The sequence below is a fragment of the Phalacrocorax carbo genome, chromosome 6, assembly GCF_963921805.1.
Source record: "Phalacrocorax carbo chromosome 6, bPhaCar2.1, whole genome shotgun sequence".
Lineage (NCBI taxonomy): Eukaryota > Metazoa > Chordata > Aves > Suliformes > Phalacrocoracidae > Phalacrocorax > Phalacrocorax carbo.
Window position 1 is genome coordinate 58,374,121 of NC_087518.1, and position 22,496 is coordinate 58,396,616.

The following is a 22,496-nucleotide window of genomic DNA, read 5'->3' on the forward strand; positions in this document are numbered from 1 at the left end:
TGTTCTTAAAAATATAGTTACATTTCAAAAGACGGTATATACAACTTATGCATTTGGAATGAAAATTTATATTAAATAACTATACAGTAAAAATAGCATACATTACACCAAATGTGCATTCTAAGAAAAAAAAAAAAAGTTATTTAACTGCACTATAGAAAAGCCATCCTTATTTTTAACTTGATTCTGAATGCGTGAGCTCATCTGTTCATACCAGTTTCCCAAGATATTTAATATATCTTAAGGAAAACTTTATCATTAAAGATAAGTATGATCAAAACAATTCCAAAATATAGGTTTCCCCTGCATAAACAAGTATATGTATGAAATCTTACGCACTGTGGTTTTTAAACACAGGTGTTATCTGTTGTGTTACTAAGTTTTAACACCTCATTTGGCTCAAAGTTGATGTGTTTTTTCTTTAATCCTGGTCTCCTTTGCTGTGGTGTTTGTACTATTATCTACCGATACCTTACAGTCCAGTTTGTAAATACAGAAGCTTGTTTGCCAACATTAAAAAGTGCTAATAAAAATACTTTGTGCTTAAACAGTGCTTTTTAATTAATGGTTCTCCAGCCATCTCAAAAATCTTTGTAATTCACAACACCAGCCAGCAACTATTATCTAACAAATTCTGAAAATGAACAGAAAAATAAATGCACAACCCTACCTCCTTACCACAGCATAAGAACAACACCCCCACACTTGTTTTTAGTTTCTAAACTTTAAAAAAAGCATCAAATTCTGAAGAGCAGTATTATAATGAATAGGCCATCTCTGTGAATCGCAGACAACAATAGCAAAAGGAAATGAAGAACAGCAACAAGACATCAGAAGATCAGCATTTGCAGTTCTCCTAGAGGCCACTCTAAACTGCTCTTCTGTAAAGGTTGGTAGCCTCCTTTTCAACTGATGTCTCATAGTCAAAATGATCTTGTAAGAAGTCTGTTAAGTCAAATACCTCAGCTGACCTAACTGTTTTCGTCCATTACAGCTTTTATTTTCACTTCAATGAGTTCTTCTACTCGAGCTAGAACACTTTCTATTAAATCAAATGTGAAGAGAGCCGAGTGTAAAACCTGAAATGACAAAAGAGATGGATGCTATGTTTATTAGAAGACTTCTTTTTGTCCTTTTTTCCCCACTGTACATGCATGTTTGTCTCCAGGTTGAAAGGAAAATTTCAATACTTCTGAAGAACTTTGAAGGAAATGCAGACTCACCTGAAGCTGCATTTCGGTAGTCATGGCAGGCATCTTTTCCCCACTGACAGTTACAGAACAAACCGTGTTAGAACTGCGTGCCTCTGTAGAGGAAAATAACCAATGAGAGATCAGGCTGCTGTTTCACATAACTCTTAGAATGAGAAGAATATTTAATATATTAGCATTTCTGGACAGTACTTGTTAAAAACCACAAGCCTAGGGATCGACCAAGCATGGGACAGAAGGGGCTGAACGTTAAGAGGAAGACCCTCTGAGCTGGATGCTTTCTCTACACTATATCGCATACGACTACATTACTAAACAAGCAATATCCACAACTCAAAACAATTTTATATAGCTACAACGCTCCTTAAAAGGAAAAATAAATTATTAAATCTGGTAATTTTTGATACATTTTTAATATTTCCACATCCACAGAGATAGAGGAAAGTTCTTAAGCTTGACTTAATAAAATAAGTATTTAATGTCTGGGTTCATTAAGAAAAGGCTGCAGGCTTCTCTGTTTCAGGCAGATTACTTGCAGCAGGCACAACTGCAAGGACAAGTCTGAAAACTAAGGAGAAAAACCCTTATGTTCAGACCACATACTGGAAATTCAACATAATGCTTACAAAGATTATACACTGGGGCAAAAAGCCTAAACCATTTACTATTATGAGTCAGGTGTTCTCTCCTGAACTCAAATCTCTTTATGCTTTGTCAAAGGATAGAGAATTGTAAGAGGGACTTAAAGGAAAAGCTTCCTGATTTATTTTAAAGGATTCCCTTTAGAAACATAGCCACAGGTTGCCTTCAGAAAAATTCCCCTTCTCTGCCTCATATAGTTTACAACAGAAGAGGGTAAGACTCGGGGCAGAAAACTATACTGACATTTCTGGTAGCAGAAGCAAGTTCCTTAGGCTGCCTTAATTATACAGGAGACCACAAAGGAACAGAGGATCTAATGCAGACAGAAATGGCCTAAAGCAGCTACCGCTCTTATGCCCTGTGGAATGTGTCTGCTTAACCCAGAGCAGAATCTGATTCTGTGTGTCAGATTTAAAAAAAAAAAAAAAATTAAAAAATTACAATCCAGTATGTAATCCTTCAGGCTTTAAGAGAGCAGCTATTTGCTGTGAATTATTCCTTCTCTTGTTAATCTCCCCACACCTAGTATGAAACCTAAGGGCTACGTACTCAGAGACTTACATGCTCCTGTCTAACCTTAAAATCAGAAGTATAAATGCAGAACAAGCTTTGAAGACCTTCACGTGACATTTCTACCAGGTTTCCATAAGGTGTACAAATGTCATGAGAGATAAACAAGTTCCAATTTTTCTGCCCAGTTATGAAAGATATTAATATCAAATATAGCAACTACTGAATTATTATTTGAAATTTGGAAGACTGACAACAGTTAAATAAAACATGATCTATACAGCACTCATCAGTTCTTTGTTCCCAAAGGATTTACAAAGTTTCTAAACATGAACAAAGCTAAAAAAAAATGTAAACAACTAACCTCTTCTGTTTTCCTTCTTATTCTTTATTTCTGCTTCATAGTGTGCTTTTGACATATTGAGTCCCACATGCAGTGGTTTTAAAAAATTCTGCTCAATCTTGGCAAGCATGGTCCACACACCAGTCTATGCAAACCAAACAGAGAAGGTTACAAATTAGTTTTAATGGGGCACTGCAACGCTAAGTTTTTGAGCACAACTTTTTTGATTCATCTCTATAACATACACTTCTGTGCTGGGAGGAAAAAGAAAAAAGAATTTAGACTCATCCATTTAATCATGAATAGCATCACGATGGACATTTAAGTTCCTCTCCCTCTTTGTTACATTTTAAACTTTTTTTGTTGAAAATTGGAGGATGTAGGCTGAGAACTGCAGCAGTGGAAATGCACATTTTCAACTTGTTTTTGTAAGCAAACCTGAAAGGACCTTGGTATGCTGGAGGCGAGGTACTAGCCACTTTCTCAGGCTAGAATCTCTACAGTGAGTAAACAGCAGTTGTAGATTCCTCTAAGATAATTCAGCAGCAAAAGGGCAAAAGTATTTAAACTCTCATTACCGAATTAACAATGTATTGCGACGCCAAATGAAAGCTCTGATAAATGCCATGCTCCCCAAATGTGTAAGGGTCTTGTTTATATTGCATTCAGTTTAAAAGGCATTGGAGAAATGTTACTGGACTGCTACTACCCCATCCTTAGGCACAGTAGCTGAAGTGACACATGAACCTCTCCCCAGTTCGGCACGGGAGAGAGGAAGTTACCATAATGGCACTTGAGAAGCAAGAGGTACAAGGAAAAGATGCTCAAAAGCAAGGCTGTTCAAGGTTACACTGCACAAGAGGAAAACTTCTCTGCCTTGGCACCTTATAAGCTCATAGTTACTAAACTGCTGTAGAAGGAAACAAATACAAAGCAGTCTTTGTGCCTTTAGATATAGGAGCCATTTCTATGACTCCTTTCTTCAGGCAGTATCCTCAAAGGGCAGAGTAAGATGATATAAATAAGAATTCTCAATGTTAAATAGTATTGTTGATTACAGCGGAAAATTCACCAAACTTTGTGTCGTTTGGCATTAAAATTAACTGGTCAAATAAGAAAACCAGTACTTACTTGCCCCAGAATGGAGCTAAAAAGAAAGAAGTAACTTTCCAGGAAAATACTGATTTTTAAAATTGATTAATGAAAGTGCTTGTTACACAGCAATCGGAACATCTGAACAGACACAAAAAGACGCAGTTTCTTTCTTCCCCACTTGCACTATCCGAACGGAGACAGGGAGGAAGTCAAGAAGAATTGGCAGGGTTTAAATTTAAGGGAAAACTTCAGGAGAGGTGATGCTATTTTCTCCTCAAACCGGAGGGACATTGTTTATCCAGCTACTAGACAACACTGTTACAGTAATTGTGTGCGATTATGTATATATTTTTAATAATAATAAAAGAGGAACACTCTCTTTTCTTACGAAGCTACGCATTTACATGAAACTGAGTGGACCATAATAAGCACTTAAATAGTAAGCACTCCAAAAATCTGAGACGGATATAGTCTATCAATACTAACTAATTACATAAATAGAAAGTTAGAAATGCACCCATTGAAAGCTATTTTTACTATTCATTTTCATTACAGTTTTGGTAATCAGTGCAAGCTGTATTCTTCTATTTGACTAATAACATCATTAGGTACTTACAAAACTTGTATTCATAGATCTCAAAGTGCTCTAAAAGTAGGGCAGATTTTTTCTGTAGTTTAGAAAACAGGAAATTATATGCTGAAGTCCATTACTCCAAATCATAAAGAAAGTCAAGGAACTGGGGGAGAACAACAAAACACCCTAGGATACTTATTAGCTGGTTAGAATATTCAGTTGACCATGAGATTGTTTATTCAAATGAGGAAAGGCTTTACTGTACTTTAAAACTGAAAAGCAATTTTTCTTTAAACTGTCACTAATTTAAACAAGTATTTTAATGCAAAAATCAAAACATTTAGTACTACAGAGATCATGGAATGGTTTGGGTTGGAAGGCCGTCTAGCCCAGCCCCCCTGCAATGAGCAGGGACATCTTCAACCAGATCAGGTGATACTTGTTCACTACACAATATAGAGGCTAAAAAGCTACTGAACTGCATAAATTAGAGGAATGGTGGAACACAATGATTTGAAAGAGCCAACAGGACTTGCATTTACTATAAGATAAGTAGCCATTTGGTAGTGGAATGTAATCGGAAAACTAAACAAAAATTATTGCGTTGGCTCTTCAACGCTGTAGCAACACAATGCAAGTCAGAGCACTTATAAATCAGCTGCTAGAATACGGAATCCATGTATTGACCCAGCTATGAAATTCAAACAAGTTTCCCCTTGAGTACCCAGCAACACACTTCCATCAACTGCAGGTGGACAGGACTGACTGTACACAAAAAGAGCAGATCCATCATAACGTACCCCTCCGAAGAAACACAGAGCAGCTGAATAACAAACACTGTTTGCACCGATACACCACTAGCAAACACTGCCAAGTGCTTCAGACAGAAAAGAGCTAAACAAAACTGAGACGAAAGAGGTGGGATTACAACTAAAGCTATAAAAACCTGCTTTAAACTGAGGTAGCGTAATATTATATGGGTAAAATCCAAAAAGGCAGTTTCATTTTTTTAAATCCACTGCAAAACTTAAACATGCAGAGTATTTTTGAAATATCTACATTCAAACATCCACACACAGGAGAAACAGAGGTAAACAGGTATACCTATAATAAAAACACAGGTAAGCTACAGCGGTGGGCGGTTTAGGCTGGCAAGTCACCTTTGTGCATAGAACATTCTAGGCTGTATCCAGTAAAGCACCGTAGCAGAAAATTGGGTAGGTCTGGCCATTCCTTTTGTTACTTCAGCAGGTACATCTTACAGACAAGATTTTTTTTTATGTGCTAACACCTAGAAAAGCTTTTAACGTGTACCTATCACGCAGCTGCAGAGTTGCTGTAAATACAGAATACTGTTTTGCCCAGCTAAGAACTATTCAATTATGATTATTGATTACTTCCTGAGAAATCTTTATACTATTAACTTTCAGCATATCACACAAAGAGTACTTTGCCTAAAGATGAATAAAAATACTTCTCTAACTGCAAAGCTTTGTATTATTATTATAAAGAAATCCACTCGGAGGCTTGAGGGGTACCACTGAATAAATAAGCAGGAGTAACAAATATTTTTTGTCATGGGAATACTTGATAGAGACGTTATTTTATGGTGACACACACTAAAATTATGGACCTAGATCACAGTTTATCAGGCAGAGTAAAAGGTTTAGCTTGTTTACAGTAACAGGTAAGTGTGAATGCAATCAAATTTCTTCAGAATAAAATATCACATATCTTCTAATGTAGTTAATAAAAACATCACTTCTAGATTACTGACCACTGCAAAAAAAAAAAGAAAAAAAACCCCACGTTTTTGAATCAAGGTTATCAGCATTCACATAAATCCCTTATCCCCATAAAGCTCAGCCCTTAGCTAATCAATCATTTTCAAATCAATTGGTACTTACTTGATTATCACTTTCACAATCCTTAATGACTAAGTATCTTAGTAGATTTAGTGACGCCATAATCCTGTGAATTAAAAATACGCCGTTATTTAGAACACTGATTTATATTACAGGGACAATGATTTACATTGTCCATTAGCCAGACATCCTAAAAATATCCACTTGTACCGAATGCAACTGCTCAACTGCTGAGCAACATGGCTTAGCCTAGAGCACCAGTGCGCGGTAGCGTCCATGTTACAACAGCTGAGACTTTGCAAGCAAGATTAAACCTGTCAGCAGATTGGAGTAGGTTGGTGATCTCTGAAGAGATAGAGCCTTATTACCGAATACGTAATATGCATCACTGGTGATCCAAAGTTGCTAAGAAACTAGTGTGACAGTTTATTACTGTATTGAATTTTTACTTTTCAGTGCTTTTTAAAAATATACTTTTTATACTTTTGAAAATATACTATTTATTGCTTTTTCCAGATAAACAGTCCAATTACAGATCACACATCTGGGTTTTTAAGTAGTTCTGTGTCCATCTGGACACTCACCCTACTGACTTACAAGCCCAACCTTTACCCATCTTATAGGAGGAGAGTTGTCCTACAGGAGATTTTCAGAGACATTTCCAGTTATTTTTATATTACTTAATGCAAGTATTTGCTGTTCAGGTGGCTCTGTATTCCCACTCACAAGATACCCAGCAGCAATCTGTGAAACAGCCTCAAAAAGGCTGCGTGCTATGAGTTGTATCTGATGATGGTTATTCCCCTGTGTCACGTAAGACAACATACCACGTTTCTTGTGTTCCTCCAATCGCTTCTGCAGAAAGCTGACGAACCTTACGGTCCTGAAGAAATAATGCTTTACTAATTAGTTCTGTAATTTGACATCTGAGGCCTTATATCCTCAGGGAATGGAGGAGGAATTCCTTTCTTACTGTTAAAATCAACGTGATAGCATTGTGACTTTCTTCTATACAGAGTTAGTCAAAAGGATGGTCGATCATTTCCATTTCTAGTTTAAAATACATTGATGCTGTCACCTCATTAATTACATGACAGCATAGCTCCCATTGCAGTAAGGTAATCTGAAGTCTTTTTAAATTACTAAAAAGGAGAAAAGCCTCTAACTGTGATTACAACTCACCTGTCTGAGTTTTGCAGAAGATCTGTCTCAGCACCTTCTGGAAGCAAAAGCACTAAATCTAGAAGGGTGATCAGGTGATGTCCTGTAAACCAAACGTTGTCACATGCTTTCTGAAAAAATGACACAAAAAGTTTAGCTGAGCGCAAAATATAAGTCTTAAAGATATCTTAAATAATTTAACAACAATTTTGGGAAAACAGAAAAAAAAAAGGAAAAAAATAATCCAACACTGGAAGCAATATTTTCTAGTTACTACATGTGACTGAAGTCTACAAAGTAGCTTTTTCATAATCCTCCCTACTTTGTCTCTTCCTGCCGAGCTGTTCTTTTCAGTTTCATCAGAATAGATTCTCCACACCACCATCTACATAGCTAATATTTCTTTACATTAACTTAGCAAATTGTACTACGCACTTTTTTTGTTTATGCTGAGGTAGGGAACAGTTAGCTATCTCTACCAGAGACTCCATTTCATAATAGCAGTGTCACAATTATTTTTTTTTAAAGATGATCAGTTGTTTTAAGTTTTCTTTGCATATTTCTAAACCCACAACCCTTGGCAATGCTTGCAAGTAAAGTACCTTCACCCTGACGGTTCTTTGATGGAGGAAGGACATTCAGTTACTTTCTTTTGAACGAGGGAGGGGAAAAGGACAGAAGGGAGAATCATTTAAGCAGAAGATGGAGAGTACTAGGTTTTGAAGTGGCAGAACATAATTATTCTGATGCCTTTTGCATCACAGACAGACCACTCACTATTTTCACAAACATCCCCCTAAACTACAACAAGTTATGAACTGAGGAGGGGCAAAACAATAAACACACCTGTCTCTCACTTAGCAGAAGTTTTTTAAAGCCTTGCAACTAAGACCCCTGAAGATTCCCTCCCCCGTGAGGCTGGTTGAGCCTCCCTGCTCCAGTGCTATTTATCAAACATATAAAATTATACACCTAAGGGTGTACCCATCATTCCCAAAGATGGCAAGCAAGTGCACTTGTCTCTGAAAGTTTCACAGCCTCTTCAAAAAGCTATTTCATGTCAGTACAATGAAGCTGAGAGCACGGAGCTTTTGCAAAGATCCCATGTTGGCAAAGTCCTTATCTCGGGTAAAGGTGGGGGGAAGATACATCATACACAGGGCAAAAGCTAGACAAGAGAGGAAACAGCAACAGAGCCAGAAATGGATTGGAAGGAAAACTGAGATTAGATAAGGAGGCAAGAAGGGTAGCTGTCTGTTAAGACAGATCAGATGAGGGACCTGGAAAGATTAATACTAGCTGGCACAAAAACGTAAGGTGAAATAAATGGATAGCAATAGGAAATGGTTAGAATTACGTCTATAGTGGAATACTTTGTGACAAACCTAGAATATTAAAATTCATATGCTGAAATTTTTACGTTATTTGTCTTTTTGACAGCTAGGGAACTCTATATGGAAGAAACATATTAAGAGAATTCTGAAGCTGCATAGTCAAAAAATTAACTAGTAAGAAAATTTCAGAACATACTTTTAATTATTCTATTTTAGCGCAAGCCCCTTTTGGAACAGTTTTCATATTATCATCTTCTTTACCCCGCTGATTTAATATACAGGACAGACTATCATCTAATAAATAGTAATTCACTATTTTCTAACATAATTATGCTAGCATAAAATATTGTCCTGTATAGTCCTATTTGACAAAAGGCAGTATCCTTGAGAATCAAATCTGGTTTGGAAAAGGCCCTAGGCAGTTTAAAAAAAAAATAAGAGAGAGAGAGAAAAAGAGTTAATAATTTATTTTTAATTAATTTTTCCAACTTCCTGGTATAAATTATTATAAAATATGAGATTTAAATGGCTTTGATCTAGCTCAACCCTTTCTGATTAATTTAACGTTTGTAAGCACTCAATATAAAGCTGAATGTAATCACAAAAACCATAATTCTGTCTGGACTGTAGGATTTGAATTATATTCAAGAAATGAGGAACTGCGAGAATAAAGCAGAATACGGAGTAGTTCCTCTTTAAGAAAGAAGCATGTATTTTCAAGCACAGAAAAGGCAATAGCTTCTTAGAAAAATACATTTAGATTGTGCAATTTAAAAAAATACATTGGTAAAATTATAATATAAAAATATATATGCAGGAAGAAAGCCAAATTAATATTTCTAATTATATAATCTCCTTTCAAAGTGCATTTTTTTAATGCATCACTTAAAGGTTAAGCTGTACACGTTTTCTCAACATAATACTGATACGATTTTGAGATGGCAACTTGGTTTTTAGTGGTAATAGCCTCACCGTTAGCGATAAGTGAATCTGATCTTTTATATTTTTAATAATGTATCCTTCCACACCAGCATGGTTGCTTGTCTTCAGCAAACACCTTCAAATAAACATACAAAAAATATTATCTCTTCAAAGCTGCCTATAGAGTCAGCTCAATACTTAGATGACATTATGGCCTTATTCACTAAGTGGGAGTTTTACCATGGAAAAATAAGACAACGTTATGACCCTTAAACACTAGCTTACATAAGATAAGACAGCTGATTTTATGTGAGGCAATTGGAATTCATTATTTATCAAAAACTTAGCATAGGAAAATTAATGTGGCTTACCACATAGAAACTGTGTCAGAAATCATTGTATCTATGCAATTAAGCTGCAATAGGTCTGATATTATACAACCTACAGAAACTTGGTTGCATACCTGAATAATGTAAATTTTCCCTCTGCGTCAAACTTGTCTATGAACAACTGCAAAATATTTAAACTCTTCTTTCTCTAAAGAAAAACAAAGATGTTATCAGATCAATTCTAATTAAATAAACTCAGCACTTAACTGATTCTGTAGGTCCCACTACATACCAGATGCTCTATGGGACAAAGGGTCAAAACTTTCACCAAATCCTGTAGTTGGACAAAGAAAACAAATTCTAATTACACAGAGATTATTACATTACATCACATTGACTAAAATCAACTCAAGACGTTAAAAAAAACCAAAACAACCACCAAAACCAAAACCCCACAGCCCACAAAACCATGCCTATGAGAAGATTCTCATCAGAGAAATTCATATTAGCTTCAGCAATTGAAATCCCAGGGCTGATACACAAGACCACTACTCTCGTACCGCTGGGTCCAAGTAAGAATGTAGTCAAGCAGCAGATTTGTAAGGAAGAGGCAAAAACGAGCAAGCATCATCCTGCAGCGAAGATCAGTGCCCACCTGCCTCAGTGGCCTGTATATACGCTACATCTATTTTAACTGTCACTGACACTTCATGCTGTAGTGGGTAAAAAAGAACCCTCTCCAGCAAGACACTGAAGGTTTCAATTTAACGACACAAGTGTATAAAGGTTCAGTAGTATGTCCTCTCAGACATCTAGAAGACAGCTAGATATCATGTATAATCAAACTTTAAAGACTTCTGCATATTGCTTCTTATTACCTGAGGTATGTTAATAAAATCTCTGAATTCTAAATACTGATGGAGAAGGCTGTTATCTTCCATTCTCAATAAACAGCTCTCAAACAGATCCTGCAGGCAGGCAAAAAAAAAAAAAGCTGCTAAACATTTTGCACATATGTAAGACATTAATCGATACGCTTAACATTTCATGGCTAAAATCACCTTCACTATAAATGCTCATACACATATCCGAAGTTCTTAGGAGCTACAAATCTAAGTGATAATGGTAATTTAAACATTTATGCATGTGTGTTAAGTTCAATAAATGTAACTGTGTGAGAGATGGAAAAAAACCTAATTAAGCCTCAAAATATTTCTGAAACTATTATCTGAACTATCATTTGTACCCTTCTTAGAAAGGGAAACTAAAGTTTTACCATTTCTTAAACTGGGAAAAAAAAACATTCTAACATTGAAAATCTGATTAAAAGAAAACTTACAAGTCCTTTAGATAACATAGATTCTTCTGTTCTAGAAAAAAAACCACATTATCAAATTTAAATTGTTAATTAAAGACACTGTTAATATTTCAGAAGAAATATTAGAACAGAGATCAAAAAGAACTTATCCCTCAACAACTGCCATTCTATCCTCTAAATATAGTGTCTTCATTATTCCTCTCAAAGATTTTTAGAATAAACTGGCTGATGAAAAGTTGAAGATTAGACTCCTCTCTTCAGGGTCAAAATGACATTTTTTTCCCCTCAATATTTATAAATGCTCAGAAGTAGCATCTCCTATCTTACAGATATCATGCACTGATTAACAAAAGGAAACGAAACTTTTCCCAGATGATTCCTTTTGCATAGTTCTGCCAGCCTAAGAAGAACACAACTGAAGAGACCAGGAAGTTTTGTTTAAATTTTACCAGGAAATGGTAAGGAGTCATAATGGGAAACTTCCCTCCTACAGCAGTGCTAGAAACTATTTGGTCAACACTGCTGCTTATGGAAGGTGAAATGACTACAATTTATAGAAAAGTCTGGTTTCCTTTAGAAAGTCTGACCTTTAATCAGATTGCATATCAGATTACATGCAAATAAATACTATTGTCATAGTCTTCTCTAGTACTAAATTGTTACAGAAGTGCGAGTAAATATACACTCTAATTATTCTGCATGTGTCTAGAAAGACCTTAATTTTGCATTTTCAGAATAAAGTTTCTAAAAATGATATCACAATACAAGCTGAAAACAATTAATGTTTTAGACAGCTTTTTATACTTCTTAGTAAAAGAAGCCATCTTGTTTGGAACTTGTAATTTTAACTCTCAGGTGTAAAAACCTCCTCTGAACTTATCCAGTATATTCGAAATTTGATTTTATGGATTACTCTAAAAGATCACACCCACTACCTAGAACTCCAAACACCATAAACCCTACCTTTTCAGTAGCACTTGAATATGCGTCATATTGCATTGCAGAAGGTATGATGGACTAAAATAGAAAAATTAGGTTTACATTAAACTGCATAAGCCATATGCATTTGCACATAGTTAATCTATTTGACAGAATTAGTCTTTTTTGAAAAATTTATTTAAAATACCTTTATAAAATTAATAATTTTGAAATAGACACAAAACAATAAGTGAAATTGCTGTTAATAACTCTTACGTGGAGACTGTCTACAAATGTGCAATTGATAATTTCATACATGTTAATTTACAGCATGTGACTAATCCTACCAGTTTCTTTAAAAAGACAACTCATCTAAAATTAAACCATAATAGAAGTAATCTGTGAGACTGGGGTATGTTCTTATGCGTATAATGTAAGCTACATAAAATATAAATGCATAAAGGTTGACATAAAACAAACACTAGTGGAATACAGAGATCTCATTCATAACTATTCACAAATAAGTTTTTTTCTGCTCAGAAAGAATCTTCAAAGTACAGACTTACGATATCTGTGGAAGAATAGTTCTTACCTAAATACCATTGGAAAGCAGTCGATACCAAAATGTTGAACAAACATCAGATATGACAGACATGCCAAAGAATCCGCAGAATTCTTTTGCTCGATGTCCGCAAACTCCTGGTTCTCCCAGTGCGGACTTTTGCCTTTACGATGTAAAAACACTAATGGTATCAATTCTCTTAAATCCCACAAAATGTCCTAAAAAAGAATTATAGATTGCCTATAGTTGCCTTTAAAAGACCTGTACACACATTAAGTTTAAATCTTTAACTGTATTTACAGTAAATTCTCTTACATAGCATATGTATAAATTAATATCAACATTTGTAAGTATTTATGATATATATACATACACAAAAAAGACCCTGCAGGAAAAGTAACTACTGTTTGAAGAATGTTACTAAGAGAGCAAAGTCAAGCACTCAAAGCTTGTTAGCACAAGACAAAATAAAGTCAGCCTGCAAAACCCTAGTGTGGCTCCCTTACAACGCCACGAATAACGATAGCTTTGTGACCACATTATGCCGCAGGACCCCTGTGTTTTTCAGACCACAGAATATTCCGTATTTTGTTTTCTGCTTGCTAATCAACGTGCAACACAATGTTTAGCAGCTAACTGCAAGCCCTGCTTTAAAGTCAGAATCACTCTGTATGGCCTTTCTTTCCAGTGATGCACAACACGATGACACCTGAGTCCTTCACAAGTACTAGTGTGGTGTGTCCCCCTCCCCATTCATGTGGATTAGGAGGTACTCTAACTCCTATCACACATATTACGAAGAAACAGCAAGACTAAGGTTAACTCACTATTCCGGCATTATCCAAACTGAATATCTGGGATTGATGAACGTTTCCACATTTTGGAAAATTAGGATTACACAAAATGTCATATAGTCAAAGCATGACTTTAGTGACCTTACCCAATTCCACAAACAGCAGAAGTGAATTTTTTCAGAAAATGAAGAAAAGGTAATTCATAATTAGCACAAAAAACATGGTTTCAGACTGTACCCAACAGGAGAGGCAGGATAAAAAGCCAGTTTTTCAGAGCACCCTTCAGCTATCTTAACCATGAGATCATCTTCTGGTAACCCCTGCCTGCTCCACTGCACACCCTGAAAGCCCTGCAATAAATGAAGTAAGGGTCTCAGAGACAAGATTTTCTTTCATTGCACAACCCTGACTGATCCACACAGCAGTTCCATCCTACGCTGAGACATGTTGTGGAAAAAAAAAATGGATGTGATCACGAAAAACAACCAAAACTTTTGCTCACTGCTTAGTGTGCTTCACTTTACAATCTTACCGTTTGAGTATAGAATTTTGTGTGCAAAAATGCTTAGATGTTTAAACACAAACTGGAGAAAAAACAGAGTTACATCACACAGCAATTCCAGACTTCCTCTGCACGCATGCGTATTTGCACACACTTACATACAGTCTATTTATGTGTGCTTTCTTCATCCCAGCTGCTCCAAGTCTTCCTTTTGAAACTCATCAAGTCTTAGAGTGCCATTCCCTCCCCTAAAATGACACCCTGACCCAGTCTCACTGCTCTTCTAGGACTAATTCCTTTATATATCATATAAAACTTTCTTCTAACTCCCTAGTTCACAATTCACAGCCATTTCAGCTGTCTTCCTCCAACAGCTGGATTTCCTTTGTCCCTCAGCCAGCTTCACCTCCACTCTACCTTCTTTGTAACTTCCATTTCCCTCTGGCACAGCTCCAGGCATTCTTTGACTTTTGTCTTTCTGTGTTCGACTTCTGAATGTTCCTCCTCTAACCAGGGAGAACAAGGTAGAACAAAGTCCAAAGCTCAAACTTAACTCTATTCTTTAATACAGTCAACGTTAACAACAGAAACAAGTCTATCGTAGTTAATAAAACAACTTAACAAATTAAAGAAGTGTAATGGCCAGTTATCAAAACCAGAATTGTATTTTTGTTAACAGTAATAACCAGTTACAATAAGCCACTATATTTGGATATGTGGAGGAGAGGAAATATTCTTTACCACATTCAAAACATGAACAAAGCACAGCTCTACTTGCTGTAACTTTATTACTCACACCTAGTCCTGTTTCTGAAAACATACACATATTGTGTGTTGCAACATACACGTGGACTGTACCTGACTATATCCTTATATGTCTTGGTTTTGCTGCAAATTTAAATAAAATTATGTATACCCACAATAATCTTGCTCTAATGAAACACAGCTGCTATGTAAAACATGCAAAACCAGAGTAGCTGCACTGGTAGCATGGAGCAGACATGTTCCCACCGAATTTCCTGCTACAGTATCAGCAGCAGTCAAGCATCAATTTATATTTTTAATAGTCATCTGGCACTGCACTAACCACATTAGAGATTTCACTCTGTGCAACAGTTGGATTAAAGGTAATGTAGATTTTTGCCTTGATGTAATTATGCAGCAGATTATCCTTCAGATATTCTAATAAATTCATACATTATCAAGAAAAAGAAGCAGTTACAGCAAAGTAGGAGCTGCTGATTCAGAGAGCAGTCCAAACTCATTTATAAGCAGCAAAACTGTGTCTGCAAGATTTGTAATTTCCACAGATGGGACCTGGAACTGTTATAGACCTTCACCTACCTTATCTTACAAGGCCCAGTAAGTCATCCCACTAACCAATAAAGGAAGCAAAATGAGCTCTAGAACAAATCATAGGTAATTCTGAACTACACCACTGGTTTTGCAAACACTGTAATTAATTTTGACTGCACTTACTATAATTTCAGTTGCAAAATGACGAAAGGGATGTTCTTCAATGCCTTCAAGCTGCTCAAGCTGAGCGGTCAATAACGGGTATTTCAGGCTTTTCATACAGCTGAAATAAAAAGGGGTGAAATAAATCACCCATAAGGTCACAAACACAGACTATAATAGTGTCATTGATGACCAAGAATAAAGTCGATACTCATATCGACTGCTATTCCTGATATTCCAAGGAGAATAAAAAACTCCATCTCCTGTAGAAGCATTCCCTAGCCTTCACCTCCAGAATATGATTATCTTCACTATTGTAAATTTGAGAAGAATACCAAAACAGTTTCACAGCACAGACTAGTATTTCTTTACCATTTCCCTGTACTAAGAAAAAAAAGTATTTTTTACCTTTCTTCTCTCACCTCATAAATATGTAAGTCATATTTAGGGTTCTTCTTTATCGAAACACCACATTAGTTAATATAAGTTGGCAGCATTATAAAACACTAATAAGATTATTTATTTACTGCCTATGTAATAAATGCCTACTGTCAATTTTGTTAAGTTCTAGGAATATATTACACTAACACAAAACACTCACAATTTTAATAATTCTTCTTTCAGCTCCATGTCATTGTATTCTGACGACTTCTCCATGTTTTTAACAACTTCATTTACAAAAGGTTTAGCAAAGTCCACCACTGCATTACAACATTGACAGAGACCAAGTTTATCTTCTTGTATTTGTTGTTTTGTATAAGGTACAGGTAAGGGAGTAAGCTGATTCATAATCATGGCCAAAGATAAACCCACTGAGTAGGCCTTCTTGTTCTGAAGTTTCAAAAGCACTGGAGGAAAGGAATAAAACCAGAGAGGCAGGGGAGAGAGAGAAAACGTTTTGAGACTTTAAGGTATTACTTACTCAGTAGAGGAAAACATGAAGAAAAACAGTGTGACTACATAACAAGCCTTTCATTTCAGGGAAGGAGAGGGACAGATACCTGAAATCACACGAGCAATCCAGCAAGACTAAACATCATCATCTAGTTTAATACGCTGTAGTTAAGAGGACCATATATTTGAGAACGGCAAATATTAAAGCAGTTGTGCATTTGGACACACTCATCCTTTCTCTGTAGCACAGTGATGAAGACTGGAAAAAATCTGTCTTTCTAGAACTATTCTAATGAAATAATATTCATTTATATGATCTGGAAAGCTGATTTATTCTTGCTTTATTGCTTCACTCCTCCCATGCTTGGCAAAACCAGAGGCAATGGTCCAACCTTTCCGCTGAGACCTGACTCTCCCTGAAGCAGCTCAGAACTGTTCTATACTCCACGGCAGAACCAACAGAGGGGCTCCCAGACTGAGGAAGTAGCACAGGTGGCTCTCCACTTGAACTACACTCAGTGCAGGCTGACTGCAGATTGGCTATCCCAAAAACCACGCGCTTCTAATTACCAAAATGTTAAATTCTAACATAATTCAATAACACACCTGAGAAATTGCTACAATCAGACTTAAATTCAATATAAGACACTTGATTTCATCTCACATATCAAAACAGAAACTACTACTTGTTACCTCCCTAGTGGGTGTCCAAACTCAAAATTTTTAGCTTTTATATATAAGCCAGAAGAATGTTCCCTCCAATCAAATATTTCAACCTGCTTCAATCTGAAATAAAAGTTTTATACTATGAAAATATGGAATTGTACATTTTAAAAGTTAAATAACAAAGAATTTCACAAATCCATGTAATTCTCTATTTCTGGAAAAACAGTATGCATGGTTTACACCTCTAAATATAACTCTCATGACCACATTCTTAGAAATGATGAAAAATAGCTGAATATTGGTTTTTCAACTGATGTTAGTCATCCCATCTAAATTTCCAACAGGACAATATAAGCATGAAAAGTATACCTTGTGTTATTTTGCAGAATATAATAGACTGTAAAGCCTGTCAGGATAGACATATTCTGAAACTATTCCAGCAAAGGCTAAACTAATTTGATAAATAAATGAGAAAAATTACTTAATTCAGACATCACATGAGAAAGTGCATCTTACCTGTTTGCAAAGGCTGAAGCAATAACATGACAGTTTGGCACACTTGGTCTCCAGAGGTCTGCTCAATCTGCTCAAGTAAACCCAAAAAAAGTTCCTTCGGATTGCATAGCTGCAGGAGAGAAGCAATGCATAATTTTTCATCACCACGGTCATAAACCAAAAAATTCATCACAAGCAATCTTCGATACAGAAATTCCTGAACGTCAAGAAAGCAGATCTGAACATCCAGGATAATCTTTAAGAAAACAAATATGAAACAGTAAGTACTTCTCTACAATTAATGTCTTCTGTAGAGTGTATATGTGTGTACACTTTCACATAAGCTGAAAACATGTAATAATAATAATGACACTAAACTTGATTTCTGTGGTCTCCAAAACCCTCACAGTACCTTAGCAAAGTAATCCTTAGGAGAAGAGAGAAAAGAAAAAAATCAGTGTGAATTTAACTCAAGCTATAGAGTTTGCAAGTTGTTTTTTAAGTGTGTCGATGAAATGGAACTAGTTTTCTAGAGATTAAAACTTTTTTCCCCCATCAGAATCATTAGCCACTCATTGTCATACTGTATCTGCAGTAAACAAGAGGCAGTATTTCCACGGCTGCTCTGACTGCAGTGGCTGGCTATCAAAAACTTTATTAGTTCTACCTGCCTTTTTTTTTCTGGGTAGCTATATTTCTTTGTTTTCCCCAGTTAGTGATTTCCCAAGATTTGTAAGAGGTTAATTATCTCTGAGAACCCTAAGCCTGTGTCTACTTCAGATGAAACTGGCCCATGAGTTTAAAAGTTAAGAGAAATGGACACAAGAAGCCAGATGTATTCATGCCTCGTTTTCTTTGGAAATCAGAGGGAAAATTAGGACCTCTCCCTTCCCTACAATTATTGTATTACAACCATATATTTCAAAAACATACCTGTGCCAACTGATCTAGTATCTTCAGGCAGTGTTCTCGCTTTTCATCTTCCTGTTTATACATGAAAATACATCTAACAAGGGGAGAGATGAGATTCCAACCCATATGCTTGATGATAACCTAAAAACCAGATTTTTAGAGAATAAACCAAAACTGGACATCTTCTAAATGCAGAAAGGTTGTACATACAAAGACCAAAAAAGACAACTGGTAGCAACCAATACCACAATAACATCACTGAAAATTTAACATCTATTACCTTAAAGTTCTGTACTTAACATACACAGTGTTGTCACCCCATACCTAGAAACACAGCTGCATATTTTGTATAGTTTTCTTCAATGTACTAATTCTAAGATGTCAATATACATTTCTAAGAATTTATATGACAATACATCTAAAACAAGACCGAGTAGAGGAGTTTTGCTGAAAGAAAGAACACTTAGACAAATTATGTTTCACCTGAGGAGATCAAGATCTTCAGTTGTTACTCCAAGCTCACAAAATTCAAAGCCAGACTGTAACTGCCACGTAACATTGCCAAAACATTCCATCCTTCTCTCTCTTTCTGAGTTTCCTGTTTATGTGTACTATCTGGGGAGCTGGGAGAATATACTAAAGTGCCTACAGACATTAGCATCTCTTATATTGGCTGAGTTGGCTCTTACAGTTTTGACCAATATTATTATATCCATCTGCGGTGGGTTGACCCCAGACAGCAACTAAGGGCCCACCAGCTGGTTGCTTGCTCTCCTCCCCCAGTGGGGTGGGGGAGAAAATCAGAAAAGCAAAACAGAGAATAATTTATCAGTCAAGATAAGGACAATTTAATAAGTGAAGGACAAAAGGGGAGGGGGGAATGACACAAACCAACTCCCAACAGCAGAGCAACGTCCAGCCAGTCGCCAAGCAACAGCCGCTTTGGAATGGGTCCCCATCCCCACATGTTTTTATTGCTGAGCACAATGTTATATAGTACGGAATATCTCTTTCATCAGTTCAGCTGTCCCAGCTGTGTCCCCTCCCCACCTCCCTGCTTACTGAGGGGGCAGAGTGAGAAACAGAGGTGGTCTTGACACTGTGCAAGCACTGATCAGCAATACCTGAAGCAGTGGTCTGTTATCAACACCGTTTTGGTTACAAATCTAAAACACAGCACCACACAGGCTGCCAGGAAGAAAATCAACTCCATGCCAGCCAGACCCATGCACCATCTGAAATCCTGTCCTGCAAAAGAGCGACACTGTCACTTTCCCTTAATTATGCTTTTGTCCTCTCTTTTCTCTTTGCTTAACTCACTGAAAAACATTTATTAATGGTTTTGTTAATATTATCATGACTTAGTTCCTGTGAGCTACCTGAAGTTACACAAGAATGTGCACCCGACACAGAGCAACTTACTAGCTATTCATACGTACAGCCTTGCTCCACAGCAAAAGTAGCTTTCCCTTTTTAATAAGCAGTTTTATCTATTTAACAGCATGTTAGTGCACAACTGATACTTAGTGCAAATTTAAACTCACCTTATTTTTCTCATTTTGAATTACTTCTAATAACTGAGCTGCGTACCCATCTTCTAAACATTTCTGTCCTGCTACCTGAAACAGATTAAAATCTTCTCCTTTGAAATCAGCTTCTTCCAGAATTTGCTAGAAAGAAAATATGCATGTTTAACTCCATACTTATAAAAGGCAAATAAAAAATAAGAAAATCTGAGCTTTCATTTCAAAATTAAAAGTAGTGTCACTGTAACTCTTCTTACATAACACCTTCCACACATTAAAAAAAGCTACCAAGAACTACTACAGACAACAGAGCATTATTTCAATGGCACTTTCTAAGTCTAGATTACAACATGTCATTTGGAAGATGTATTTTCTACAACAACCTGCTAGGGTTTTGTTACTTCAGACAGGTACCATTGAGTACAAGAACACTTATTTCTCCAGGAAGCAGAAGTTATCAAGCATCTTGGGATAAGCACCACAGAAAAGTCAATGAAACGTGGAGGATGAACTTAGCTGCCCAATGAGGTGTTCTGCTAACAAGTGTATTGTGTTTTGGGGTCATTCTGGTTTTAAACATAATACAGGAAGAGAAACGCACACTGCCCACACTTGTTACTTACGCATCTTTGTATTATGGCTTGAAGTTCATCAACTGCCATTATAGTTTGACTTTGCTCTTCTGGCATTGAGAACTATTATAAATTAAAGAATGCAGTATTAAAACACATGAAGGAAAATCAGAGACTGAAATATCAAAAAAAGGCCAACTGAGGAATGAGAACAACCTAAACAGACAGATAGTATGCAGACCACATGATAAAAAAAAAAAAAAAACAGGAAAAACACATTTTTAAGAAGTGTACACTATATTATTCTACTCCCCATATTTGCAGGGGACTATTACAGACAGGAAACAACCTGCATCGTACAGGGAAGCAATTTTTCTAGTACCAAGGTCATCTTAAGAAGTTAAGAGGCCTCAGTTGCTATTTGGGCACATACATGGAAAACTGCAGCTGATATGGAGCAAGTCTGGGCTCACCACGTGCCAGGCACAGATGCCCATGATACACTACATTTTCTGTGACTACTCTCACCAGGGGAGCTCCTGCTCAGCGGTGACTGAGCACTCATACTCTAACCCAATGCCTGAGATGCGCACAGCAGATCCAACCACTGTGCCAGTTTATATCAACAGTCCAATCAAGATTACATATGCAATACCATTTATTTCTTTCTAGTGTCTACATTGGGCTAGTTCAGTGGCCTTTTACCTCTAGATACTATAATTTAAAACTTTCTTGCTAAAAACGATTAAGTTAAATATTTGAGTAATGTTAAATACATACAAAGTTTTACACAGTTGGGACCATGACTAATAAATCAAATCATGCTTGGTTATCTACATGATGTATCATAGCCAGAGTCATAATCTTTACGGTTTTAAGTAATTCCACATACCTAAACCTGGTTATATGATCACTATGAGTGTCCATTGCCTCTACACCTGGATCATTAGCTAACTATTCATCAAAACGCCCAAGTTCCATAAACTAACGCAGAGAGTAAAAGAGTGCCTGTATAGAACAGACATCTCAATGTAACGTCCTCAATCTTTCCTCTTATGTTTGACCACTCCTACGTCACACAACACGTAGATAACTAAGCTACCTGGATGTTTACAAAAAACCAGGCAGCTTACAAAAGCTTAAAAAGCATCTGTGTGTGAATTTTATTACTCAAAGAATAAACAACTCGCTTTCTATTCTCAGTGGCCTGTTTTGACATTTTTACTTCATTGCAATCTAGCGACGCATCTAGCCTGTCATTTTAATTCGGCCGTTATCATACACTTTATCACCACACGTTGTACTACTTGAGCTCTTAATTTTACAGGGTGCTACTAGTACTCCCAAAACAATTTAAATGCACTCTTCAACGCTAATATTCTTGCTCTTTCGGCCCTCAGTAACTTTAGAGTGTACTTACAGCCTTGAAGCGTGCCCTGAGGACCCACCGCGTTGTTCCAGGGATTTACCAGCTGAGCTGACAGACGGCGGTCTCAGGCCTTAATACTTAATCCAGTTTCTAATTAAATCTTTTCAGAGGTTTCAGGGGCAAATGGACAGCACCCAAATCATGTGGAACGTTCTATTATTAATACTTACCGAACTCCCTCCTCTCTAATAAACATACACCTCAGCCCCTTCCCCAGCGGGGACAACACGCAGGCCGGCACAAAAAGGCTCCCGACGTACGCCTTGAACACGCGGCTGAATTAAAATAAATCATGAGGCCACGCGCCCCCCCACCCCCCTCCCCCCTCACCTCAGCCGCCGGTGGAGCTGCGCTCCCTCAACCCCGATCGGCCGCTCGACAGGACCCGCACCCGGACCCGCGCCGCGCCCGCCGCCTCTCCCCGCTACCGGCCCGGGCCACGCTGAGACGGCGGCTCCGCCTCCC

The 22,496-nt window shown here is 36.9% G+C and overlaps 1 protein-coding gene across 3 annotated transcripts; it reads right to left on the minus strand.

Annotated features, from left to right (window-relative positions):
* Positions 1 to 45: 45 nt before the first annotated feature.
* On the minus strand, positions 46 to 22,490 carry GLMN (glomulin, FKBP associated protein). Of its 3 annotated transcripts, XM_064455495.1 has the most exons (20): positions 22,362 to 22,449; positions 22,202 to 22,293; positions 20,654 to 20,725; positions 20,049 to 20,174; positions 18,526 to 18,645; positions 17,614 to 17,722; positions 16,139 to 16,385; positions 15,559 to 15,658; positions 12,814 to 13,001; positions 12,267 to 12,320; positions 11,325 to 11,355; positions 10,864 to 10,953; positions 10,278 to 10,319; positions 10,120 to 10,193; positions 9,708 to 9,792; positions 7,423 to 7,532; positions 6,283 to 6,346; positions 2,728 to 2,851; positions 1,224 to 1,306; positions 46 to 1,079 (listed from the first exon to the last, which is right to left on the minus strand). In XM_064455495.1, exons 3-20 carry the CDS (start codon positions 20,717 to 20,719, stop codon positions 972 to 974), a joined length of 1,821 nt encoding a protein of 606 aa, XP_064311565.1. In that variant the 5' UTR covers positions 20,720 to 20,725; positions 22,202 to 22,293; positions 22,362 to 22,449; the 3' UTR covers positions 46 to 971. The 3 variants fall into 3 exon arrangements, with proteins under 3 accessions (XP_064311565.1, XP_064311564.1, XP_064311566.1); XM_064455494.1 differs by lacking the exon at positions 22,202 to 22,293 and having other exon boundaries at positions 22,362 to 22,490; XM_064455496.1 differs by lacking the exons at positions 20,654 to 20,725; positions 22,202 to 22,293; positions 22,362 to 22,449 and adding an exon at positions 19,629 to 19,752.
* Positions 22,491 to 22,496: the final 6 nt, after the last annotated feature.